The 26876-nt window shown below is 47.4% G+C and overlaps 1 protein-coding gene and 2 long non-coding RNA genes across 9 annotated transcripts in view; 1 reads left to right on the top strand and 2 right to left on the bottom strand.

Annotated features, from left to right (window-relative positions):
* FAF2 (Fas associated factor family member 2) overlaps window positions 1-4789 on the bottom strand; it is a 73526-nt gene extending 68737 nt beyond the window's left edge. For all 7 annotated transcript variants that reach the window (XR_016235575.1, XM_002710411.6, XM_070076428.2 and 4 more), the window contains exon 1: window positions 4704-4789. Coding sequence is in view for 4 of the 7 variants with exons in the window: in XM_002710411.6 (XP_002710457.1) it covers window positions 4704-4766 (63 nt within the window). In the remaining 3 variants the exon portion in view is untranslated. The remainder of the gene's footprint in view (window positions 1-4703) is intronic.
* A 159-nt stretch (window positions 4790-4948) lies between these two features.
* On the top strand, window positions 4949-6022 carry LOC149126167 (uncharacterized). The gene is made up of 2 exons (XR_016235578.1): window positions 4949-5090; window positions 5681-6022. It is a non-coding gene; the product is annotated as an uncharacterized LOC149126167 (long non-coding RNA).
* A 2899-nt stretch (window positions 6023-8921) lies between these two features.
* LOC149126166 (uncharacterized) lies at window positions 8922-26617 on the bottom strand. The gene is made up of 3 exons (XR_016235579.1): window positions 26481-26617; window positions 12653-12766; window positions 8922-9053 (listed from the first exon to the last, which is right to left on the bottom strand). It is a non-coding gene; the product is annotated as an uncharacterized LOC149126166 (long non-coding RNA).
* Window positions 26618-26876: the final 259 nt, after the last annotated feature.

The raw sequence follows: 26876 nt of genomic DNA, 5'->3' as shown, positions 1-26876 counted from the left end.
TACTGTTTATTTGAAAGGGAGAGTTACAGAGAAAGGAGGAGAAATAGAGAACTTGGGCCATCTTTTGCTGCATTCCCAAGCACATTAGCAGGGAGCTAGATAGAAGAGGCCAGCCCATGAGATGCCAGAGCTGTAGGCAGCAGCTTTAACTGCTCCACCACAGAGCCGGCTATAGCCTCTACAATTTTTTTTAAAAGATAAATGAACAAAAAAACACCAAGCATTTTTCTCCCATTAGGTAAAAGTCAGATGAAGCCAAAGGAAGATGACTTATAAACTTGATTCTACAGCCCACAGTTCAGGCTTTACTTTCTACCACTTAAGAGAATGAGGGTCATACAGTAATATCCTTTTAAAAGGAAATTTTCCTTACAAACAAACAGAAAGGGATTATTTCTTCCTATGGCCATGCACAGTTCTTTCAGTGACCACGCTCCCAGTGTTATTCTTCTCCAGCTGTTCAAACAGCAACCTAGAGGTAACAGACCAAGGCACTAGGCCATTCTGCTATGCTGTTATTGGGAAATTTTGGAAAATAGGCTCCAATAAAAGCCAAAAAAGCATTAGCTCTTCTTAAAACCCATCTCCCTATTCTTTCCTATTTGAAATAAAGCAAACATCTGCATTCACTATCCATACCCAACTGGTTCCAAAATAAGGAGGAATGTAGGACAATTTTAGAACACAACAAATGGGCTGAGAAATATGATAAATACACCTCAGAGAATTCCAATCAAATCACATATCCCAAAAAAGAGAGGAAACCTGAGAGTCTCAAAATATTTTACATGCCTTAACTTAAACATATCAGACAAAGAAGCAAATTGAGAACCAGCTCCCAGCAGTATCACTTTGTTCTGTCTTGGGCCCATGGAGAGTCCAAGCATGTACTCCATATTGTTAGTGAAGCAAATCTGAGTCCTAGTGTTATGTTACTCAATATTTGAAAAAAAGTCTGGTGGCTCCCCATGCCTACATAAAATACTGTGCACATCTCTGAAGAGTCTCCAAAGTCTGGCTCTAATTTACCTTTCTGGTCTCATTGTCCACTCCCACTTCTGCAAATTTGTCACAAAGACACATTTCCCACTTTCCCATCTCCATACAGGTGTGCAAGCTATCTCCTCAGTTCTGAACATCCTCCTACCTGCCACCATTCCTCCGTCAGACTAAGAAGGTACAGTAGAATTGTACTAGTTAACAGCTTAATGACCTTAAGCAACTCCATCAATAAATCTGTTACACACTGCAAACAGGCCTACTACCTACGGTACTTGACAAGGCTACTGTGAGGATTACATAATAGTTATGAACGATCCATCATTCTAAGGCATAGTACTTAATAGATAAGCAGTAACTACTAAGCCATCTTTCTCCTCTTAGTACCAATACTCCTACCCTCCCCTAAGCTCTCATGGCTTCTCCATTAGGTTACAAACAAGCTAGCTGTGGACATGAATCTCTAAATCTCTACTACTACGGAGCAACTTGTACAAGATATGCAACCTCTCTGGACCTGTTTCTTCATTAATAAAATAAACAGGAGTCAAGCCTTTACAATCTTAAGAAGCTTAAAAGAGGTAATGTAGGCGTGGGCGCTGTGGTGCAGCAGGTTAACCTGTCACATGGGACACCAGTATCCCATACCATTTCTGGCACCCAGTCCCAGAATCTGTTTCTGACCCAGCTTCCTGCTAATGCACATGGGAAGGCAGCAGATGATGGCCCAAGCACCTGGGTCCCTGCCATCCACATGGAAGACCCAGATGAAGTTCTAGGCTCCTGGCTTCATTGTGGCCCAGGCCCAGCTATTCTGGTTATTTGGGGAATGAACTAGTGGATAGAAGAGCTCTCTGTCACTCTTTTTTTTTTTCCCCCCAAACTATTTATTTATTTGAAAGGCAGAGTTAGAGAGAGAGAGGCAGAGACAGAGAGCTTTAACATCTCTGGTCCACACCCCAAATGGCCACAGCGGCCACAGCTGGGCCGATCCAAAGCCAGGAACTTCTTTCAGGTCTCCCACGTGGGTGCAGGGGCCCAAGCACTTGGGCCATCTTCCACTGCTTTCCCAGGCGCATTAGCAGGGAGCTGGATCAGAAGTGGAGCAGCTAGAATTCTGGCACCTCAAGCGGCAGCTTTACCCACTGTGCCATAACGCTGGTCCCCACTCTACTTTTCAAACAAATAAATCTTTATAAAAGAGGTAATGTACATCAACTACTGGAATAATGCTTGACACCTAGTAAGTCTCAAAGCATATTTAACGAAGTCTGGACAATATCTGCTCTAGTCATTGCTTACAGACTATACATATACATGTGAAACGCATTTCCCTCATTAAATCCAATTACATAAAGCGATCTAAATACAACTTAACCTGCCTACCTACGTCTCTTCTTACACAGATGTTCACGGAAGACAAAATGGTGGCTCCTACACACTTAACCTCAGAAAAGCTAACATATTCATAATTTTCCACCAGACTAAGTACATCACAATTTACGACTGGCATCATTTTAAATAACTCGGTACACTTAAACAAATGCGGGGCTACCCCTGAAGAATTTTAATTAAATAGTCTGTCAAAGTTAAACAAAACTGAAATTGGTAGCCTGCCAGGAAAGGGAAGTTGGTTGTTTATTCATTTTTTAAAAAATTTTATTTGCATTTTACTTGGAAGGCGGAGAGACAGACACACAGAGAGAGATCTTCCATCCACTGGTTTACTACCCCATATGCCTGCAATAATAAGGGCTGGGCCAGTCCAAAATCAGAGGTCTGGAACTCGACACAGGTCTCTTACATGGGTGGCAGGGACCCAAGGGCTTGAATCATCATTTGCAGTGTCCCAGGGTATGCCTCAGCAGGAATCTGGACCAAAAGCAGAGTAGCAGGGACTCAAACCAGACACTCCTCTAAGGGTCTGCCAGGGTCCAAAGCAGCAGCAACTTAACCGCCTCTGTTTAACTCATTCTTCAATCTTGATCTTGCTAGATCATCAATTTCCCTAGTAAAAACTCTAATCAAACATCAACTACATCCATGATAGAATTTTCCATCTACACATTTTCAACCCATTGCTCTATGTAAGAGGGAGAAGCAAAATTTCCAAAATTAACCACCTTGACATCAAGGAAATTACAGAAAATGAGAACTTGAAAAAAGTTTAACACTGCAACATTTGCACTCCACTCTCCACTGTACACTGATACCTGTAGAGGTTGTGTAGCAGGGAAGTTAAGCCCTGGAAAGGTTCTGGGACGATGGACCTGGTTTAAATCTACCACCATCACTTCCTAATATGTGACCCAAACATGCTATTTCTCTTATCTTTTTCTTTAAAGACTTATTTATGCATTACCTACTGGAAAGACAAAATGACAGAGAAGGAGAGCTCTTCAATCTGCTGGTTCACTCCCCTAAAGAGCCAGGTCTGTACCAGAGAAGGCAGGAGACCTGAACTCAATCTGGGTCTCCCACGTGGTGGCTGGGAAAGCAGCCATGATCCGCTGCTTTCCCAGGCGGTTAGCAGAAAGCTGGCTCAGGGGCAGAAAATCAGGGGACTCGAACCCGCAGTCCCATACGAGATGCCCGAGATTGGGTGGTAGCTTAACCGCCTGTATCACAACAAAGCCCCCCCCCCCCCCCAGGGATGTTATTCCTTAAGCCTCATCTACAGGCATAAAGTGCGGACTATAATACTGTGAACCTTACAGATTGTTGTATTAAATGATAACAGACGCTTAAAGTGTAGCAAAGCATGGACATCATCCATCCTCCGTAAATGATATTCGCACTTTATAATGGGAAATAAGTGCACTGCTAAGTTTGGGCCCAAGCTAAATAATGGTTAACAGCAGCACACTGGAAACATGTTAGAGCTCACAGAAGCGCATTTGATCGCCACAACATCCATCCATGGGGGTGTGGTGGGGAGTGGTAACGGGGTCTGGGGGACGGAGTCGGCTTTTAGAAACAGAGAAACTGATCTAACAGACAGCCAGCCCACACCAGGGGCTTCTTCAACTACTGTTACGCAGCTCAGAGGTAGGTGCTTAAGTGCTAAATGTTCCCACGACATCCTCGAAAAAGGGATGCCTGCAAGTTACCGCTCTCAACATGCACAGCTGAGCCCAGGAGCGCAGGAACAAGGCCAAGCGAATGAAGCCACCGATGATCCTTAGAGCGTTGCACTGCCGCCTTACGAGGTGTCCTCCCACACCTGCAGGGTGGGGGCCCGGCCCGCGTGGAGGCGCCCCCTCCCCCAACACCAGCCTCAGGAAATGTTGGTGGAAACGGCACGGGACGCCGTGGGAGGTTTTGCAGGGAGCCGCCTGACGCCAGCTCCAGCATCTCGGCAGATGTAGAGTCGTGGGGCGCGGAGGGTCCCACCACTAACCAGACTCTAAGGATGGCTGGGGGGACTGACTGGCTCCGCCAAGCGGAAACCTGGGAGCGGCCCCGCCGAGGGCGGAGGGGCACGCAGGAGTTGGGGCCGGCCGGCGGCGATAGCTGAGAAGTCGGGGACGGGACGGCCGCTCGGGGGCTGAGGGAATCAGGGCAGTTGGCGTCTGGGGGGGAGGGAGCCGCCCGCTGGTCAGAGAAGGATCCCGGGCTCCGCGTGAGGAGAGGGTTCTGCGCTCCGCTAGGGGCCCACTCCCCATCCCGCGGCGGCATTTGCTGCACCGAGTACTCGCTGCTACCTGAAACTGCAGCAGTTTCTCTGTTTGCTCCTGGGTTAGATCCCGCTCCTCAGGCGCCGCCATTTTGCCGCCGCCTCTACGCTCCTGACCCGTCCGCACCGTCACCCGCCGGAACTGACGTCAGCCGCAACCGCTTCCGGTCTGAACGGCCGCCGGCGCTCAACTGCGACTGCGCGCGCTGGCTCACTCCGGCCCGGCCGTTCGGGCCCTTCCCGAACCTTTCCGGAAACTGCCGAGGGGCAGTCGGTACAAGTCCCCTCCAGGATTTAGGTGACGGACGGATCTACGAGTCCTGCGAGACCGACAGGGCCCGAATGTGCCTCGAGGAGCTCCGGAAAGTCCCGAAGGGGGCTCGGCTGATTTCGGCTGCTCCCTCAGCTGGTTCCGGTAATCTGCGTTTCGGAAGGTTTCTCGGGAAATCGTGGAGATTCCGAAACCCGTTTGGTTCTGAGTGTCTCTCGGGACCTACCGAAAGGCCCCGAACGTTGGTGGGGGCGTTTCCGACGCCGCCTCAAGCCGGTGGCGGAGGGAAGTCTTTGGCGGCGTTTTTGAGTTGCGGCTGCGGTGTTGCTTGCTGGGAGCTGTTTGGACGCGGCTTCCCTGGGTCTTTGGCTGGAATGGCGTTGCCAGCCTTGGGGAGAACTTTCCTTGCAGCCCGCTTGCTGTAGGGGGGCTTCGGCCCGGCCTCTGGTCCTCGCCCCTATGATGAACCGAAGACGTCACCTTGCAGAGTGCTGGGCTGGGTGGGGGGCGTCCTCAGCCGTGCTGCATTCGTACCATCGGTCGCGGGAGGTTGCCCGGTGGCTCCCGACTGCCGCCTCTGCCCATTCTCCTTGGAGACAGTCCCTGATTTCTTCCTTCGTACAGTTTCCGCTGCCTTACCCCCACCCCTCAATCTCTGCCTTCCTCCTCACTTCCCTTGCCCCTTGTAGCCGCCACCTCTCTTTAGATCTTTTTATTTTCATTCCCACATCTAGCTACCTGCCGCCCCTGTCCGCCCCCCAGAAGGCCCTGGGGAGGCAGAAAGTCTGGGTGTGGTAACCCACTTTCCCACTGGCACCCCTAGCAAGATGCATGGCCTCCTGGGCCCCCCTGGCTGCTATTGGTCCTCGTCGGAGGAATCCCACCACTGCCCACTTCTCAGAGTTGAACCCGTTCGACAAGACCAGAAGTACTCTGGAAGCTGAAGTTCTGTGAAGAGCATGGTGAAAGACGAACAGACTGCCTTTAGCAAGTCTTACCGCATCTGCAGAAACTTCCTAGCCATGTCCTAGCATTTTTCTTAGACCCCAAAAGGTTGAATTGGAAGCAAACCTCTACGGCTTTATAGAATTCATTATGGCAACTCGAAGCTCCTAGGAGACTCAGTGCTGTTCCACATCACCCATGGGTCGGTGCCACAGGTTAAGCCTTTGCCTGCCTAGCGGGCATTCCATGTGGGCCCTGTTGGAGCCTGGCTGCTCCACTTCTGATCTAGCTCCCTGTTAATGCATCTAGGAAAGCAGTGGAAGATGGCCCAAGTGTCTGGGCCCCTGCCACCCACGTGGGAGACCTGGTGGATGCTCCTGGCTCCTGGCTTTGGACTGGCCCAGATCTGGCATTACTGCCATTTGGGGAGTGAACCAGCAGATGGAAGATCTCCCCTTCTGTCTGTCTGTCTCTGTAACTCTGCCTTTCAAATAAAAATTTTTAAGAGATTTATTTATTTGAAAGAGTTACACAGAGAAGGAGAGGCAGAGAAAGAGAGGTCTTCATCCACTGGTTCACTCCCCAATTGTCCGCAACCGCCGGAACAGTAGCCAGGAGCTTCTTCCAGGTCTCCCCCGCGGATGCAGGGGCCCAAGGACTTGGGCCATCCTCTGCTTTCCTAGGCCATAACAGAGCTGGATCAGAAGCTGGAACTCGAACCGGCACCCATATGGGATGCTGGCACTGCGGGTGGCGGCCCTACCCGCTATACCACAGCACCGGCCCCTCAAATAAATCTTTAAAAAAAAAATGTTGGATGCAGGTGAACAAGATGAGTGAATTGCAAAATAAGATGTTCCTTGAATTTGTTGTGTTATTCTAAGATATAAAGGGTACTTTGAAATGTGTCTGAAAAATAAAATGAAAAGATAGATTTATTTTGGTACAAAAGCATGTTGAAGGGCAGGAGTTTGGCAGAGTGTAAATAATGCCAGCATCCCAAATCAGAGTCCTTGGATACAAGTCCTGGTTCTGCTTCCAATTCACTTTCTTTCTAATGCACACCTGGGAGGCAGCAGATGATGTCTCAAGTACTTGGATCCCTGCAACCCATGTGAGAGACCCGGATTGAGTTCCAAGCTCCTGGTTTAATCTGGCCCAGCTTGGGCATTTGAACAGTGAACCAGCAAACAGGAAATCTCTGTATCTGTGTCTCTCTGTTTCTCTGCCTTTCAAATTAATTTTTTAATATGTAAATTTTAAAAATAAAATGATGGCAATTTAATTTTTATGAAATATGCTAGGGGATGCTGTTGTGGTGTTGCAGGGTAAACTGCCTCCTGCAACACCGGCATCCCATATGGGTGCCAGTTCAAGTTCTGGCTCCTCCACTTCCAATCCAGCTCCCTGCTAATATGCCTGGAAAAAGCAGCAGAAGATGGCCCAAGTGCCTGGGCACCTGCACTCACATGGGAGACCCAGATGAAACTCCTGGTTCCTGGCTGTGGCCTGGCCCAGCCCCAGCTGTTGTAGACGTTCTGTCTCACACTCTCTCTCTCTAACTCTGCCTTTCAAATAAATCCATCTTTAAAAAAAGAAAGAAAGGAAAATACTCTGCCAGAGCCAGTATTATTGCACCACATGCAATGCTAGCATACCATGTCAGTGCTGATTCTAGTTCTAGCTTCTGATCTAGCTTCTGATCTAGCTCCTTGCTAATGTGCCTGGGAAGGCAGCCAGGGATGGCCCAAGTGCTTTAGCCCCTGCACCCGTGTGGAAAGCCTTAGCTTCTGACTTTGGTATAGCCCAAAATGGATGTTGTGGCCATTTGGGGAGTGACCCGGCAGATAAAGATATCTCTCTCTGCCTTTCAAATAAATAAAATCTTAAAACAATTACTCTGTCGGGGCCAGCGCGGTGGCACAGTGGATTAATGCCCTGGCCTGAGTGCTAGCATCCCATATGGGCACCGGTTCGAGACCTGGCTGCTCCACTTCCAATCCAGCTCTCTGCTGTGGCCTGGGAGGGCAGTGGAAGATGGCCCCAAGTCCTTAGGCCCCTGCACCCGTGTGGGAGACCTAGAGGAAGCTCCTGGCTCCTGGCTTCAGATTGTCACAGCTCCGGCCATTGCGGCCAATTGGGGAGTGAACCATTGGATGGAAGACCTCTCTCTCTCTGCCTCTCCTCTCTCTGTGTAACTCTGACTTTCAAATAAATAAATAAATAAATCTTTTAAAAAAAAATTACTCTGTCAGTCAACCATTCTTGCAAACTACATTTCAGTTCGTGAGCTGCCTAGTCTGTTCCCTATGACTTAGGCAGAATCCTCACGGCTTCTACCATGGGAGAAGCAGACATTGGAAGAGACTTGAGTTTGTGTGTGCATTTAAAGATTTATTTATGTATTTGAAAGGCTGATTACAGAGAGGGAGAGACAGACCATTTGCTGGTTCACTCCCCCAAATGGCCACAACAACCAGGGGTGGGCCAGGCCAAAGGCAGGAGCCAGGAACTTCTCTCACGTGGGTGGCAGGGGCCCAGGTACTTGGGCCATTTTCCTTTGCTTTTCCAGGTGCATTAGCAGGGAGCTGGATGGGAAGTGGAGCAGCCAGGACATAAACTGGTGCTCATAGGGGATACCAGTGTTAGACCCTCTGAGTGAGGATGCGAACACGTTGAGAGGCACACCCCAAAGACTCAGAGTCCAGACCAGCTGATGCAAAAGCAAGAGGATTTATTCGGCGTCTGCGCAGATGGGCCTCCTGAACTCGGGAGTCCAGAGAGCGCCCAGCACAAAGCCACACGGTTTATATACCCGCAGCGACCAATCAAAAGCACTATAGTGTCCATGCACACAGCAGTCCAATCCATGAGCTGATCATGTGAAAGGCATGCGTCTTCTATCCAATCAGCTACGGGATCACATGGGAGGCATGCACACAGCAGTCCAATCCGTGAGCTGATCATGTGAAAGGCATGTGTCTTCTATCCAGTCAGCTACGGGATCACATGGGAGGCATGCACCTCATCACCATTTTGTTGTTTACTTCTTTAGCAGTTCCTTTCCCTGTCAGCGTCATCTTGTTCACCCTGAGGGGGTCGACGTCTTGCTCCCTTCGTTCCCCTGGAGGGAGAGCAGCATCCTGCTTCCCACACCGTTATCTGAATATTAGGAGGCATACAAACTGGGTTAGGTCTTAGCACAGCCAGGCACAAGTGTCGCAACTAGCTAAGCATAGGGTCCCTTATTTTTATAGCTGCACCTAATTTTAGCTTTGGGGGAAAAGGTTTAGGGCTATAATTTTTAAACTTTAATTTTACTTGGGGCAAAGGTGACTTCTTGTTTTTAATAGTGTTAGCTTAAGTCACTCCATCTTGGTTTGGTTTGATTTTTAAGGTTCTTCACCAGCATTAGGCAGGCTGCAGCTTTTTTTTTTTTTTTTTTACGATTTTATTTGTTTATGTGAGAGGTAGAGTTACAGACAGTGAGAGGGAGAGACAGAGAGAAAGGTCTTCCATCTGCTGGTTTTACTCCCCAAATGGCCACCCATATGGGATGCCGGCACAGCAGGTAGAGGTTTAATCCACTTTGCCACAGCGCTGGCCCCAGGCTGCAGCTTAACCTGCTGTGCTGCAATGTGGGCCCCAAAACTTGAGTTTTATGGATATAACTCTAATTAAGTTTTTATATTCCATAAGGATTTTATACATTTTTATGGACATGGATTAATTGTACATGTTTATTAGGTACTCTGATATTTCAGTACATTTATACATCATATCTAGTAGACAGCGTTTCCATCTCATCATCTATATTTGGAGATTTTGAGCTTCTCTCTTCTGGTTCTTTATAAGATGGATAATAGGTTATTGTGAACTATGGTCACTCTGCTGTGCTGTAGACAACTGGGGCTTATTCATTCTCTGTTGGTACTTGTTATCCAGTCTTCCTCCATCTGCCCATCCCCTTGGGCTTTTTTTTTTTTTTTTAAGTAAGTTCAAGATAAAGAATGTGGAATGTGTCACTGATTATTGTTTTCTCCTAGCCTAGAGAATAACACACTTGCAGTCCCATATCTGGGTTCTTGTGTTCAATTCCCAGCTCCAATTCCTGCCTCTAGTTTTCCAACAATGCAGACCTTAGAGAAAGCTGGGAGGCAGTGGTGATGGCTCAAGTGATCAGACTCCTGCAGTCCACACAGGAGACCTGGGTTGTACAGTTTTAGACCATTCTGAAGATATTTTTAATATATTTAATTCCATTCACCGACAGATTTGAGGAATTAATTTAGCAAATATGTATCAAGTGCTTACTTTGAGCCAGGTTCTGGACCAGATTCTCCCAAGAGAGGACACAGCTTTTGTCCCGTAAGGATACACACTTTGGGGCCAGCATTATGGCATAGCAGGTAAAGCTGCCACCTGTGACGCCTACATCTCATATGGGTGCCAGTTGGTGTCCTGGTTCCTCCACTTCCAATCCAACTCTGCTAATGGCCTGGGAAAAGCAGCAGGAGATAGCCCAAGTGTTTGGGCCCCTGCCACCCATTTGAAAGAAAGACGAAGCTCCTGGTTCCTGGCTCCAGCCTGGCCTGCCCCTGGCTGTTACAGCCCTTTGGGGAGTGAACCAGTAGATGGAAGATCTTGCTCTCTGTCTCTCCCCGTCTCTCTGTAACTCTTTCAGATAAATAAATAAATCTTTATGAAAAAAAATTTTAAATGTGCCTTCTTTCTTTAGAAAAAAAAGAGCACAGTTTAATGGAAAACTAAATAGATTTCATCACTTCTATAAGAGAGCTTTTGTGTGTGTGATAAGTCTTTGAGTTCCAGGTTTGTTTGTTTTTTTTGCCTGTAACACACTGGCCCATGTGACCGAGAGCTGATATTTGTTTCTCTAATCCTAGCAATAAGGTCTTGCTGATGCCTTACCATTTTGTTCCTGATAAAGAACAAATTCCTGCTGAGTCATGGAAATCCTAGAACAGGCCTCCATTTCTGAGTAGCTGGAATAGAAGATATTTTCTACCAGCTGGGAGCACAGCATCTTGATTGCTGAGTAAAGCAGACCATTAAGATGTCAGCCACAGTATGTGGGTGTTTGTCTTTTTGCTTTCTCCCCCTTGCTGTTAGTCATTATAGATTCAATGAGGCCAATGGGAATTAAGGTGACTCAACTAGATTCAGCCAAGAAGTCAGAGAAGGAGTGAGAAAGGTGATAGGGGCACCTGCTAGTGTATTACACATCTTTAGGCTTTCTGATAAGGGCATTTGGACTGATAAAGCCCAAGTCCTTGGGCTCCTGCACCAGCGTGGGAGACCTGGAAGAAACTCCTGGCTCCTGGCTTCGGATCAGCACAGTTCCAGCCGTTGCGGCCATTTGGGGAATGAACCAGTGGATGGAGGACCTCTCTCTCTCAACCTCTCGACCTCTCTCTCTCTCTGCCTTTGCTTCTTAAAAAAGAAAAAAAAAAAAAGTAAATCCCACCATGACCCTGCTCAAAACCTCTGCTGGGGGTAGGTTTTGTGGCACAGCAGCTTAAGCTGCCTCTTGGGATGCTTACATCCCATATTGGAGTGCCTGGATCAAGTCTTAGCTGCTCCACTTAGGATCCAACTTCCTGGTAATGTGCCTGGGCCCCTGCCACCCATGTGGGAGACCTGGATGGAATTCCTGCCTCCTGGCTTTGGCCTGGTCCAGCCTCAGCTTTCGCAGGTATTTGGTGAGTGAACTAGTGGGTAGAAGATGCATCTCTCTCTTTGTGTGTCACTCTGCCTTTCAAATAAAATGAGCAACTCCAAACAAACAAAACCCACCTCCATTGGCTTCCCACTAGCCTTAGAGTAGACTCCTAGCCCCTTGCCATGGTCTGAAATAACCTATACGGTCTGGCTCCTACCACAATTGCATTAGTGCTAATTCATTACCCTCAGGCTTCGCCTCATTATTCTCACTTTATATCTGCAGCATCCTCTGCCTGGAACATGCTTTCCCTGAGTCCTCACGCTGCTGACTCCTTTTGACATTCTGATGGCAGCACAAGACTGAGACAGTCTCACAGAAAACCTAAACATACTGTGGTGTCTGCAAAGCGCTTAACACTCTATGATATTATCTTGTTTACCTGTCTATTGTTTAGCTCCACTCTCTGGGATCCACAAGGGTTACCAAGGAGACCAAGTTGGCTTTGGCCACTGCTGAATCCCCACTGCATAGAACTGTGTGGGCACCAAGTACGAGGACTATAAATACAGTTGGCCAGGTTGGCCTGGCTAGATGCTTAGAGGCAGGGCCTCATGGATGCGGTGGGCTTACAGGATGAAAGCCTCGGGACTCAGTCGGCAAGCGAAGCTGCTGCCTGTGGGCTGCAGGGTGAGAGGCTTTAATTAGAGCTTTCAGATCAGAAGGTAGGAGCAGGACCACCTTGATTTGGGTGATGGATAAGGAGTACTGACAACAAGGAACCTTTAAGACAGTATTTTATTGCTCTCTTAAAAAAAAAATCTTGTTCATGAAAAAATTACATGATTTGGGAACTGTGAACAAGTTCAAACAACACCTCAGTTGGCAGAATCGGAAGTGGAGAAAAAGCAGGAAGCCTATTTACAGATGGTTTTGATAACCCATTTGCATTTAAATTGTCCCCACAAGCTTATGTGTTTCCCAGGGGGCATAGTGTGGGTTCCACTGAACTGAATGTTGCAGTTACCACCCAGACACTTTGGACTCCTTATGCCAGTGAACCTGGAGGTGGAAGACTTACCATACGGGGAGGGCAGCTCCCCTGACTCCAGCAAGGGTGCAGAATTGCTGGTCTACACAACTGAGTTTGAAGGAGTACTCTTGGAGTCCAGGGAACACATTTTTGGGGGCCTCCCTACTCAGTGAAAAGAAAAAATAAGCAATTACAACAGCTACAGCCAGACAAAGACAGGCTAGCTAGAGACTCAGACCCCTTGGAAACACTGAATGAAAAGATAAGTTTGTTTTGGTGCAAAAAGCTTTGAAATCCATGCAGAGGAGAGGTCTTGGAATAGTTCTTGGAAAATGTGTGTTACAAAAACAGATAATGCACCAATTTCCCACTAATATGTTCCAGAAGTCGTTGAAGAAATGACTGACTCCAGTCTGGGGCAGGAAGTGTACAGAGTACACTTGCTGCACCAGAAAGCAATCAAATGGTTACATCAAACATCAAAACAACCTGCTAATGACTCAGGAACACATCTGAAGAGGTTCCCACCAGCTGAAGATGGGAAAGTTTAAGGATCAGAAAGTAAAATGACTCTTCCTTCTCTGCTGAATTGTCTTGCCACTTTGTCAGAGATCAGTTGTCAGGGGAGGTGGCATTTAGCCAAGCGATGAATATGCCCTTGTGCCAAGTCAGGAGGCCGGGATTCAATTCCTGGCTCCAGCTCCTAATTCCAGCTTCCCACCAGTGCGGAGGCAACAGTGAAGTAACTGTGTTCCTGCCATTTTACGTGGGAGACTTGGGTGGTGCTTGTAGCTCCTGGCTCTGGCCCTGGTTCAGGATGAGACATCAGTTTGAAAACAGACCCTATCAGGGCACCATGAATTCTACTAACATTGAAGCAAGAACAAACATAAAATTTACGGTGAAGTTTATATTGGAAGAATGGTGTAAAAATGGATGATATTTTCCCTTTCAAAAAATTGTGGTCAGGGGCTGGCATTGTAGTATAGCAGGTAAAGCTACTAACTACAACACCAACATCCCATATGGGTGCCAGTTTGTGTCCTGGCTGCTCCACTTCTGACCCAGCTCCTTGCTAATGTGCCTGTAAAAGCAGTAGAAGATGGCCTAAGTGTTGGGCCCCTGCCATCCACGTGGGAGACCCAGAAGAGGCTCCTGGCTCCTGACTTTGGCTTGGCCCAGCACTGGCCATTGTGGCCATCCAGGGAATGAAGAAGTGGATGGAAGACCTCTCTCTGTGTGTCTCTGCCTCTGTCTCTGTAGCACATTTGCTTTTGCTTTTCAAATAAATAAATAAATCTTAAAAAATATTATAGTCAGCCTGTTGGGTGTGTGAAGACTATCTATCTTACTGTGGTTTTGGTTTTCATTTCCTTAATAACTAGTGATGTTGAATATCTCTATGTTCATGCTGTTTGTATATTTTATTTGGAGAAATAGCCCTTCAAGTCTTTGGTCATGTTTTAATTAGTCTGTTTGTCTTTTTTTAATGTTTATTTTATTTGAAATGTAGAGAGGAAGATGAATAAATAGAGATTGCCCATCCACTGGTTTGCCACCCAAATGTCCACAACAACCAGGGCAGGGCCAAGCCACAGTCAGGAACCAGAAGCTCAATGCATCCCATTCAATTCCTGTGGATGGCAGGGACCCAGCCACTGTAGTCCGTGCCTGCTGTCTCCCAGCGTCTGCATCACTGACAGAAGCTGAAATGGAGAGAAGCCAGGACTCGAACCCAGGCACTCCAACTCAGGACGTGGGCATCCCAAGCGGAGGCCCAAGCACTGTGCCAAATGCCTGCCCTGTCTTGTTTGTCTTTTTGTAAGGGTTCTTTATATGTTCTGGATACTGGACCCTTATTAGATACATGGTTTGCAAATATGCTCTCCAATTCTGTAGATTCTCTTTTATTTATTTACTTGGAATACAGAGTTAGAGAGAAATCATCCATCTACTATTTCATTCCCTAAATGGTCACATGGCTGGAGTGAAACCTGAAACCAGGAACCAGGAACTCCATTCAGGTCTCCATGAGTGGCAGGGACTACTGCTTCCTCAGACCTATTAGCAGGGAGCTGGATTGGAAGTGGAGCAGCCAGAACTCGAATCAGTAGTCCTATATGGGATGCTGGCATTGCAGACAGTGGCTTAACCCCCTGTGCTACAATGCCTGAAGGTTATCTTAGTTGATAGTGTCCTTTGATGTACAAAAAATTTAATTCTAGTGAAGCTCAATTTATCTATTTTTTTCTATTTTGCTTGTGCTTTGGTATCATCTCTAAAAATCTATGCCTAAACCAAGGTCATGCAGAGTCATGATTATATTTTAGTCATTTAATAAATCATAAGTCTTTGATCCATTCTGACTTCATTTTAAAATTTTTTTAAAGATTTATTTTAGTTACTTGAAAGTCAGAGTTATAGAGGGAGAGAGAGAGAGGTCTTCCATCTGGTGGTTCACTTCCCAGATGGCTGCAACAGCTGGAGCTGCGCTGATCGGAATATCTGAATCCAGGAACCAGGAGCTTCTTCTGGGTCTCCCGTGCAAGTGCAGGGGCCCAAGGACTTGGGCCATCTTCTACTGCTATCCCAGGCCATAGTAGAGAGCTGGATCGGAAGAGGAGCAGCCAGGACTCGAACTGGCACCCATATGGGATGCCGGCACTTCAGGCAAGGGCTTTAACCCACTATGCCACGGCGCCAGCCCCTATTTTAAAATTTTTTAAACGATGTATTTATTTATTTGAAAGGTGAAGCAACAGAGGAAAGACAGAAAGAGAGAGGGATCTTACATCTCTCCGGTTCACACCTCAAATGTCTGCAAAAGCTGGGCCTGGGGCTGGGTCCATCAAAGCTAGGAGTAAGGAACTCCATCCAGATCTCTCACAAGTACAGCAAAGACCCAAACAGAGCCATTACCTACTGTCTCAGGGTACACATCAGTAGGAGGCTGGCTTAGAGGTGGATGCAGGGGGCCAGCACTGTGTTGCAGCAAGTTAAAACCCTGACCTGCAGCGCCAGCATCCCATATTGGCACCAGTTTGAGTTCCAGCTGCTCTCCTTCTGATCCAGCTCTCTGCTGTGGCCTGGGAAAGCAGTGGAAGATGGCCCAAGTGCTTGGGCCCCTGCACCTGCACGGGAGACCTGGAAGAAGCTCCTGGCTCCTGGCTTTGGATAGGCACAGCTTAGACTGTTGAGGCCATTTAGGGAGTGAACCAGTGGATGGAAGACCTCTCTCTTTGGTCCTACTTATCTCTGTAACTCTTTATTTTATTTTATTTTTTATTTTTATTTTTATTTTTATTTTTGACAGGCAGAGTGGACACTGAGAGAGAGAGACAGAGAGAAAGGTCTTCCTTTGCTGTTGGTTCACCCTCCAATGGCCGCCGCGGCCGGTGCACCACGCTGATCCAGTGGCAGGAGCCAGGTACTTATCCTGGTCTCCCATGGGGTGCAGGGCCCAAGCACTTGGGCCATCCTCCACTGCACTCCCTGGCCACAGCAGAGAGCTGGCCTGGAAGAGGGGCAACTGGGACAGAATCGGGTGCCCCGACCGGGACTAGAACCTGGTGTGCCGGCGCCGCAAGGAGGAGGATTAGCCTAGTGAGCCGCGGCGCCGGCCTCTGTAACTCTTTCAAAATAAATAAAACAAATCTTGAACCCAGGCATCTGCTATGTGGGTGCCCCAAGCAGCACACTTAACCTGCTGTGCCACAATGCCCACCCCCAGCTGGGGTATTTTTATTTCTCTTTCTTGCCTACTTACTCTGATTAGGCTTTCTAGTACAATGTGAAACAGAAATGGCAAAAGTGAGTGTTCTTATGTGGGAAGGTTATTTATTTATTTATTTATTTGAAATTCAGAGTTAGAGAAAGAGATGTCTTCCATCTGCTGGTTCACTCCCCAAATGGCCACAATGACCAAGACTAGGCCAGGCTGAAACCAAGAGTCCAGAGCTTCTTCTGGGTCTCCCACGTGGGTGCAGGGGCCCAAGCACTTGGGTCATTGCTGCTTTCCAAGGTGCATTAGCAGGGAGCTGATCAGAAGTGGAGCAGCAGGGACTTGAATTGGCACCCACAGGTGATGTTGGCATGGCAGGCTGTAGCTTTAACCCCCTGTGCCACAGCTCCAACCCCAGGAAGGTCCTTTACTACAAATTCTATTATAAATTTTCGGGTAGTTTGTGCCTTTCAAGGAAAACATAACATAAATGGAAATATAAAATATGAACTATCAAACTTGTAGGAGAAAAAATTAGGCAAAAATCTTTGTGATCTTGGGTTATGCTATGTTGAATATGATGTAAAACAGAAGTCCATAAAATAAATAAATTGATAAATCTCATATTTCATCAAGATTTAAGATTTCTACTCTTCAAAGGACCCTTTTGAGATGAGTGTTTAGCTAGTGGATAAAACATCCACATTCCACATCAGAGTACCTGGGTTGCCTAAGTGGCTCCAGTTCCTGATTCCAGCTTCTGCTAGTGCAGACCTTGGGAAGAAGTGGAGATGGCTCTAACAAATGGGCATCTGCCACACACATGTGAGACCTGGATGGAGTTCCTGGCTCCTATGAACCCATAGATGAGAACTTTCTTTCTCTCTCTCTCTCTCTCTCTCTCTAACTCTGCCTCTCAAAAAAAAAAAAAAAAAGTCTAACAAAAATTTAGCAAAGTATATATCTTATAAATTACTTTAGTCATAAAGTATATAAAGAACAATCTAGGGGCCTGAGCTGTGGCATAGTAGGCTAAGCCTCTGCCTGTGGTGCTGGCATTCCATATGGGCACCAGTTCTTGTCTTGGCTGCTCCACTTCCGATCCAACTCTCTGCTATGGCCTGGGGAAGCAGTAGAAGATGGCCCAAGTCCTTGGGTCCCTGCACTCATGTGGGAGACCCGGAAGAAGTCCTGGCTCCTGGCTTTGAATCAATGCAGCTCCAGCCATTGTGGCCAACTGGGGATTGAACCAGCCATATGAAAGACCTCTCTCTCTCTCTCTCTCTACCTCTCTGCCTCTCTGTAGCTCTGTGTTTCAAATAAATCGATAAATTTTTAAAAATAAATTAGTTAACATCTGCCAATTTTTTAGGAATTATTTTATTTATTTGAAAGACAGAGTTACAGAGAGAGGTAGAGCCAAAAAGAGATAGAGATCTTCCATCCACTGGCCTCCCCAGATGGCCTCAATGGCCAGGCCAGAGTCAGGAGCTTCTTCTAGGTCTTCTGCATGGATGTAGAGGGCCAAGCCCTTGGGCCATCTGCTGCTTTCCCAGGTGCATTAGCAGAGAGCTGGATCTGAACTGGAGCAACTGGGACCTGAACCAGTGCCCATATGGGATACCAGCGTCACAGGTGGCATCTTTACCCACTAGGCCAGAATGCCAGCCCCATCATATTATAAACCTAATATTTACTTTCAAAATATGGTTGTATTCATGCAGCGAAAAAGTCTTATGTTAAAAACATGATGATAGATCTGACTGTTGTATTTCTGATTTGAGGAAAATTAAACCGAAAAGGTTTCAATTTGTTACTACTTCCTTCAAATAACATCCTAGCAGAAACAGGTATATATTTGTACTATGCACTTAGAAAGAATGCTGTTACGACTAACTTGAAATCTAAGCTACACAAATCATTCCCATGGAAAACTATTGCATTCTGACTTTACTCTAAATTCTTGGCCCCCAACAGTGGCTTTCCACATAAAAACTCTCAAATATTTGAGCTGATGGAAAGGTGATGCTAATAAGGCTAACAAAAGAGCAAGTTACAAAGGTCTTCACTTAACCCTAAAGACAAAGCCTAAAGAGGGAAATATTAAGACAAATGAGGGGAAAGGAAGAATCAGAAATGAATGTGGCCTTGAGCCCTTGTACCCGAGCAAGGTACAGAGTAAGAGAGGTTACAAAATGTTTCTTAGTGGAAAGGCTATGCAGACAGCACTGCATGGAACACACACAACTTTGTAGTTAGGAAGAGAAGCAAGATGTGGTGGTACTAGCTACACTCTGAAGTTTAAGAAACAGCAAAGAACAACAAATGAGTTAGAAATACAGTAATCTGTTGGGTCTTTTAAAAGTCATACCCAAATAAAAACAACTAACCTCTCGTTCACTTTTAAATCCGACAGGGAACACGTATTTGCCTTTGAATTTTTTTCTTTGAAGTTAACAGCTGATTCTCATCTGAATAAATATTTTAAAATTCTTAATTATTAAGGTAAGTAAGCTTCTTAACTGCCCTGGAATAGGGTTATATTAAAAGCTGCATTACATTAATCCCCTCAATACCAAAGTTGCTACCATCAAGCTCATTTTATAAGCATTAATTAAATTTTTAAAAAGTTTTTTTTTTTTTTTAATTTGAAAGAGCTATACAGAGAGAGGAGAGGCAGAGAGAGAAAGTCTTCCATCCACTGAACTCCCCAAGTGGCCGCAACGGCCGGAGCTGCGCCAATCCGAAGTCAGGAGCCAGGAGCTTCTCCTGGGTCTCCCACGTGCGTTCAGGGGCCCAAGGACTTGGGCCATCTTCTACTGCTTTCCCAGGCCATAGCAGAGAGCTGGATTGGAAGTGGAGCAGCCAGGACTCAAACTGGCACCCATAAGGGATGCTGGCACTGCACACAGCGGCTTTACCTGCTACGCCTCAGTTCCGGCCCCTGCTCCATTTCTTTTCTTTTCTTTTTCTTTCTTTTTTTTTTTTTTTTTTTTGTATCTCTCTTTTTTATTTATTTTTGACAGAGTGGACTGTGAGAGAGAGAGAGAGAGAAAGGTCTTCCTTTTGCCGTTTTTTCACCCTCCAATGGCCACCGCGGCCGGCGTGCTGCGGCCGGTGCATCGCACTGATCCGATGGCAGGAGCCAGGTACTTATCCTGGTCTCCCATGGGGTGCAGGGCCCAAGCACTTGGGCCATCCTCCACTGCACTCCCTGGCCACAGCAGAGAGCTGGCCTGGAAGAGGGACAACCGGGACAGAATCCGGCGCCCCGACCGGGACTAGAACCCAGTGTGCCGGTGCCGCAAGGCGGAGGATTAGCCTAGTGAGCTGCGGCGCAGGCTATGCTCCATTTCTGATCCAGCTCTCTGCTGTGGCCTGGGAAGGCAGTAGAAGCTGGCCCAAGTACTTGAGCCCCTGCACCTGCATGGGAAATCTGGAAGAAGCTCCTGGCTCCTGCCTTTGGATCAACATAAGCTCTGGCAGTTGCTACCATTTGGGGAGTGAATCAGCAGATGGAAGACTTCTCTGTCTTTACCCCTCTGTAACTCTGCCTTTCAAATAAATAAATCTTTTAAAAAAAATGTATTCCAGCACAGGACAGCATATCCAGGATCCTAACTAAATAAAAACATCAGCAAATAGGGTACCATCTTGGTCTGTGAACAATGTTTTCTAGAAGGGAATGAGGGTAACACAAAGAGGCCAGTGGTGAAAACTTCTCTCTGATATATTTCTAAGACACCTGTGAGTAGGTTTAGCATAAAACTGATCGAAGGCGTTGTGTCTTTCAGTAGCTTTTAGAACAAAGCCACTACTTGATAGGAATATTCAGCTCAGCACTCTGTGTTAAAACACAATTGTAGGGGCCAGTGCTGTGGCGTAGGCGGTAAAGCCCCAGCCTGCAGCGCCGGCATCCCATATGGGCACTGGTTCTAGTCCTGGCTGCTCCTCTTCTGATTTGGCTCTCTACTATGGCCTGGGAAAGCAGTGGACGATGACCCAAGTCCTTGGGCCCCTGCACCCACACGGGAGACCTGGAGGAAGATCCTGGCTCCTGGCTTCTGATTGGAGCAGCTCTGGCCATTGCGGCCAATTGGGGAGTGAACCAGTGGATGGAAGACCTCTCTCTCTGTGCCTCTCCTCTCTCTGTATAACTCTGACTTTCAAATAAATATTAAAAAAAGAAAAAACCACAATTGTATAGCATTTTGTAAAATAAGTGTAATTTTCAGAAGCAGTGTTCACCAACTGTGTAACAGAAATAACAAACTTCTCCTAATGTTTGTTTGGGATACTCTTCACCAACTACAATAGGAAGGAGAATGTACCTGAATTATCTCTACTGGTGTCTGTAAAATGTGAGATAGCCTCAGGGGGCCATTGTTTTATGGAAAGGGGCTAAACTGACACTTGCAATGCAGGCATCTCCTATCAGAGGGCTGGTATGAGTTCTGGCTGCTCCACTCAATCCAGCTTCCTGCTAACACACCTGGAAAAGCAACAGAAAGTTGCCACTCACATGGAAGGCCCTGCAGTTTTCATGTGTTCTCAGAGGACCTGAGTTTTTTAGACAGACAGGAAGGTCATAGAAAGAGCAAATCTGGGGGCCGGCTCCATGGCTCACTTGGTTGGTCCCCCGCCTGCGGCGCCAGCATCCCATGTGGGAGGCCAGGTTCTGGTCCCGGTTGCTCCTCTTCCGGTCCAGCTCTCTGCTGTGGCCCAGGAGGGCAGTGGAGGATGGCCCAAGTGCTTGGGCGCCTGCACCCACGTGGGAGACCAGGAGGAGGTGCCTGGCTCCTGGCTTCGGATCGGCCGTTTGCGGGGTGGACCAACGGAGGGAAGACCTTTCTCTCTGTCTCTCTCTCATTGTCTAACTCTATCTGTCAAATGAATAATAATAATAAAAAAAATAGAGCAAATCTGTTAGGGAAATTGTAAAATTCCCAGGATCCACAACTGCGGTGGCTTCTTCCTCCTCCCCTGCCTCCTAGAGACACTGGATCCCATCTGGCACCAGCCAGGACGCAACGAGACTGCCAGGGACCTCCACATCCATCTTTGGAGATCTGTGCGTCATCGTCAACCAGAAAGTCCTCCTCCAATCTCTTCTGAGAAGAAACTTTTTTGTTGTTGTTAAAGAAATAGCTCTGTCCAGTTTGAGCTATTCCATTGATTCACATAGAACCACATCATCTAACAGAGATGAACTCTGATTTTTGTACTAAATGACACATATTAAATATTAATTAATTAATTAAATATTTAATTTAATATTTAATTTATTATTTAAATATTTATTAACATTAAAAGTAAATATATTTATTCAATAATTTAATATTGTGTTTATATAAATATGTTTAATATATTATTATAATTAAATTGTATTATTATTGAAACAATTATATAATAAAATCACTCGGTGTAGTACAGAAGGGCCTGTCCTCATTCTAATAGCTACCTACAGTTTGCAGCCAACATCACAAGAATGAACGGCTGAAAGCTGCTGCCCTCATACTGAGTCCAAGACAAGGATGTCCGCCCCCGTCACATCTCTAGTCGGGATTGGACTGCAGGCCCTAGCCAGTTCCAAAAGGCTAAGGAAAAAGACATTAGAAACAGAAATAGGGGCCAGCGCTGTGGTGGACAGAGCCGCTGCCTGTGATGCCAACATCCCATATGGGCCCAGTTCCAGTCCAGGACACTCCACTTCCGATCTAGCTCCCTGCTAATGCACCTGGGAAAGCAATGGAAGATGACCCAAGGACTTGAATGATTGCCACTCACTTAGGAGACCCGGATGAAGCGCCTGACTCTTGGTTTTGGCCTGGCCCAGCTGTAGCTGTTGTGGTCATTTGGGGAGTGAACTAGCGGATGGAAGTCATCTCTCTTCTGTCTCTCTCTTTCACTGTCTGTAACTCTACTTCTCAACTAACTAAATAAAATCTTTTAAAGAAAGAATATATGATACAAGGTCAGTATACAAAGAGATCTATTGAATTTTTTATGTACTAGCAATGCATAACCAGAAAGAAAAAATTAGGGGGCAGCATTATGGCATCCCATACAAGTGCCAGTTCAAGTCCCAGCTGTTCCACTTCCAATCTAACTCCCCACTAATGCGCCTGAGAAAGCAGCAAAAGATGATCCAAGGGATTGGGTCCCTGCTACTGACATGGGAGACCCAGATGGAGTTCTAGACTATTTGGGAAGTGAATCAGCAGACGGATGATTCTCTCTCTCTCTCTTTTTCTCTTTCTCTTTCTCTCTCTCCCCTGTCTCTCACTCTTTCTCTGTAATTCTGCCTATGAAATAAATAAGTAGTCATTTACAATAGCACAAAAACCATGCATAATTTAGATAAGCAAGATCTATCTTTTGGAAGTCACAAAACACTGCAGAAAAAAACTGAAGAAGACCTGCATAAACAAAGAGCTGTACCATGCTTGTTAGTCAGAAGACTCGACATTGTCAATGTGCCAAATCTTCACAAGTTGGCCTGGACTTTCAGGACTTTCAGTTCCTCTCTGTGTCGTTTGTTTGTTTGTTTTGGCTGGGGTAAGAGTAGAAATTGACAAAGTGATTCCAAAATTTACCTGTAAAGGGACAAGAAGAGCCAGAACAGTGTTTTTTTGTTTGTTTGTTTGTTTGTTGTTGTTGTTGTTGTTGTTTTTGACTGGACAGTGAGAGAGAGAGACAGAAGGGTCTTCTTTCGGTTGGTTCACCCCCCAATGGCCGCTACGGTGGCGTGCTGCGGCCAGTGCACCACGCTGATCAGAAGCCAGGAGTCAGGTGCTTCCTCCTGGTCTCCCGTGCGGGTGCAGGGCCCAAGGACTTGGGTCATCCTCCACTGCCCTCCTGGGCCACAGCAGAGAGCTGTACTGGAAGAGGAGCAACCGGGACAGAATCCGGCACCCCAACCGGGACTAGAACCCAGTGTGCTGGTGCTGCAGGCAGAGGATTAGCCTATTGAGCCGCGGCGCCAGCCAACCAGAACAGTTTTGAAAATGAGAAATACAGGGGCCTGCGCTGTGGCATCACAGGTAAAGCTGCCGCCTGCAGTGCTGGCATCCCATATGAATGCAGGTTCAAGACCTGGCTGCTCCACTTGTGATCCTGCTCTCTGCTGTGGCCTGGGAAAGCAGAAGATGGTCCAAGTCCTTGAGCCCCTGCACCTGCGTGGGAGACCGGAAGAAGCTCCTGGCTCCTGGCCTTGGATTGGCCCAGCTCCAGCTGTTGCAGTCATTTGGGGAGTGAACCAGTGGATGGAAAACCTCTCTCTCTCTCTCTCTCTCTGCCCCTCCTCTCTCTGTGTGGCTTTCAAATAAATAAATAAATCTTAAAAAAAGAGAAATACAGGTGGAGCACTTAAACTCTGTTTAAGTCTCTGACTCCAAAACTGACATAGCCAGTCTAATCAAGCATAATATTGACATATGACAAATAATTCAAAGAAGTAAAATAGAGTCCAGAGGCGTCGGTACTGTGGTATAGCGGGTAAAGCCGCAGCCTGCAGTGCCGGCATCCCATTTGGGTGCCAGTTCGAGTCCTAGCTGTTCAACTTTTGATCCAGCTCTCTGCTATGGCCTGGGAAAGCAGCAGAAGATGGCCTAAGTTGGGCTCCTGTACCCACTGAGAGACCCAGAAGAAGCTCCTGGCTCCTGGCTTCAGATTGGTCCTGCTCTGGCCATTGCAGCCACTTGGGGAGTGAACAAGCAGATGGAAGACCTCTCTCTCTCTCTCTCTCTCTCTCTCTCTCTCTCTCTCTCTCTGCCTCTCCTTCTCTCTCTGGATAACTCTTTCAAATAAATAAATAAATAAATCTCTAAAAAATAAAATAGAGTCCAGAGATAGACCTACATACATATGGTCAATTACACTCAACAAAACTGCAAAGATAATTTGATAAGGGAAAATATAGTATTTCCAACAAATGAAGTTGAACCACTGGACATGTATATGGGAAAAAAATGAACCTCAATCCTCATTTCACACCATATAAGAAAATTATCTTAAATGGAGTACCATATGGGTGCTGGTTCGAGTCCCAGCTGCTCCACTTCTGATCCAGCTCCCCACTAATGAACCAGGGAAAAGAATGGAGGATTGCCCAAGTTCTTGGGCCTCTGCCATACATGTGAGAGACCAGATGAAGCTCCTGGCTTTTGGCTTCAGATTTGCTCATCTCTGACTGTTGCAGCCATCTTGGGATCAGCAGATTAAAGACTGCTCTCTCTGTCTTTCATTCTCTCTGTAATTCTACCTTTCAAAATAAATAAAATAAATCTTAAAAAGAATTTGAGTGTATTTTTTTAAGACTTTATTTATTTATTTGAAAGGCAGAGTTACAGAGAGGCAGAGGCAGAGAGAGACAGGGAGAGAGGTCTTCCATCTACTGGTTCACTCCCCAACTGACTGCCACAGCCACAGCTGAGCCGATCCGAAGCCAGGAGCTTCCTCTGGGTCTTCCCAGGCAGGTGCAGGGGCCCAAGGACTTGGGCCATCTTCCATTGCTTTCCCAGGCCATAACAGAGAGCTGGATCGGAAGAGGAGCAGCTGGGACTAGAACCAGCACCCATATGGGATGCCGGCGCCTCAGGCCAGGACTTTAACCCGCTGGTTCATTCCCCAAATGTCCGCAACAGCTGGAGCTGGGCTGATCTGAAGCCAGGAGCCAGGAGCTTCTTCCAGGTCTCCCATGCGGATGCAGGGTCCCAAGTACTTCGGCTATCTTCTACTGCTTTCCCAGGCGATAGTAGGGAGCTGGATCAGAAGTGGAGCAGCAGGGACTTGAACTGGCATCCATATGGGATGCCAGCACTGCAGCTGGCAGCTTTACCTGCTATGCCACAGCACCAGCCCCTCAATTGCATTTTTTATGACTTCCTTGCAGTACCCTCATACACAAAGTTACTGACAGAGGAGTGAAATAGAGTTTGCGTGGGCATTCGTGTGTTCCTCAGTCCTTCTGCTGCCACAGAACCTGGCGCTGACATCTACTATTGCTTACCTACACTAACTTTCTAGATCTTTCAGCACCCAGGCCTGTAGGTGGGGACTGAGGAAGAGGCGTGAGATGGTGCTGCATTGGCAGTGGGGGCTTGGAGCACAGTGTGCAAGGCCTTACCTGTCTTTCATTCACACCGCTAATAGACACCTACATTCTCATAACGAGGCTGCACGCGACATCTAAGCATTATGAGGCGAAATGACAAATTCCCTTCCCTCGACTTTCACTCTCTGCTGCCTGAGGGAACCACGACTCACAGCTTGGGGCACAGCTTTGCCTTCTCTGTTCTGGTGCGTAACTCAAAGTCAACCTTCAAGTCTCACATCAGAAATAGAGGGGCTAGCATGTGGCCTAATGTTTTGCTTTGTTTTTAGATTTATTTATTTATTTGAAAGGGAGAGTTACAGAGACAAGGGATGGACAGAGAGGGATCTTCATTCACTGGTTTACTCCCCAGATGGCTGCAGCTGCCAGGGCTGGGCCAGGTAGGAAAGCCAGGAGCCTGACTTCCACATGAGGGGCAGGGAGCCCACTTTCCTAGGCTCCACCTTCCCAGGGAGCTGGATTGGATGTGGGGCAGCCAGTACGAGAACCAGCGGTTTAACTGCGTTGCCATAAGGTAGGCTCTTGGCCTCATGGTTAAGCTGCTGCCTGAGATGTCTCCATCCCACATTGGAGTGCCTGGATTCAGGTCCTAGCTCTTCCGGGGTTCCAACTTCCCGCCGTGTGCACCTGAAAGGAAGCAAGTGATGGCTGAAGTAGCTGGGTCCTTGCCATCCACCTGCATTGGGTTCCCCTGCTCCTGGCTTCTGCCTGCCCCTTGCCTGCTGTTGCATTTGGGGAGTGAACCAGCTGATGAGAGATTTCCCGCTCTCTGTGGTTTTCAATTTAATAACAATGATGATGATAATGATGATGATGTTGATGATGATAAACAACCGAAATTCCATGGTGCTGCTCTGGTCTCCCAGAGTCTTGTGTTTAAAAGTCTGCCTGCTTTGCCGTGAGTCCGTCTGGCTAGCCTGGGATCGCCCTGGTACCTGGCAAAGCAGAGGTAGAGAGGTGACATTCAGGGACAGATTACCGAGCGTGGCCCAGTAGCCTGCCTGGATAAATTAAGTGTGCCTTTCTCCAGCACTTCTTACCCAAAGGCCGTCGAAGGGGCCGCGCTGGTCCTAAGAGCGGGCGCCTCCTCCAAGGAAGAGACACGGAGGGCAAAAGCACGAAAGCGACACGGCCGTGCTGGGAGCGACGCGGCGAAGGCTTTGCCAGCCTCCTTCCCAACCTCCAGGCGCAGGTGGTAGGGTTCCCAACACCGACCCCGCCGAGGCTAGAGGGCTTTGGCCGAACGAGTCCTGAGCGAACTCTGCGCAGGCCGGCCGCGGCCCAGCGCGCCCTGCGCGCCCTGCGGCCACTTTGCGCCGTGCGCCCCGCCGACCGACCCCACCAGAGCGAAACGCGCTCGCGGCCGGCCGAGGAGCCAGGAGCCAGCCCGCCGGGCCCCCAGGCGCTCCGGCGCCGTTCTGCTGCCGCCCTCCTGT

The sequence above is a fragment of the Oryctolagus cuniculus genome, chromosome 6, assembly GCF_051225735.1.
Source record: "Oryctolagus cuniculus isolate XC-2025 breed Fujian yellow rabbit chromosome 6, ASM5122573v1, whole genome shotgun sequence".
NCBI classification, from domain to species: Eukaryota; Metazoa; Chordata; class Mammalia; order Lagomorpha; family Leporidae; genus Oryctolagus; species Oryctolagus cuniculus.
This window is presented reverse-complemented; position numbering and strand designations above follow the sequence as displayed.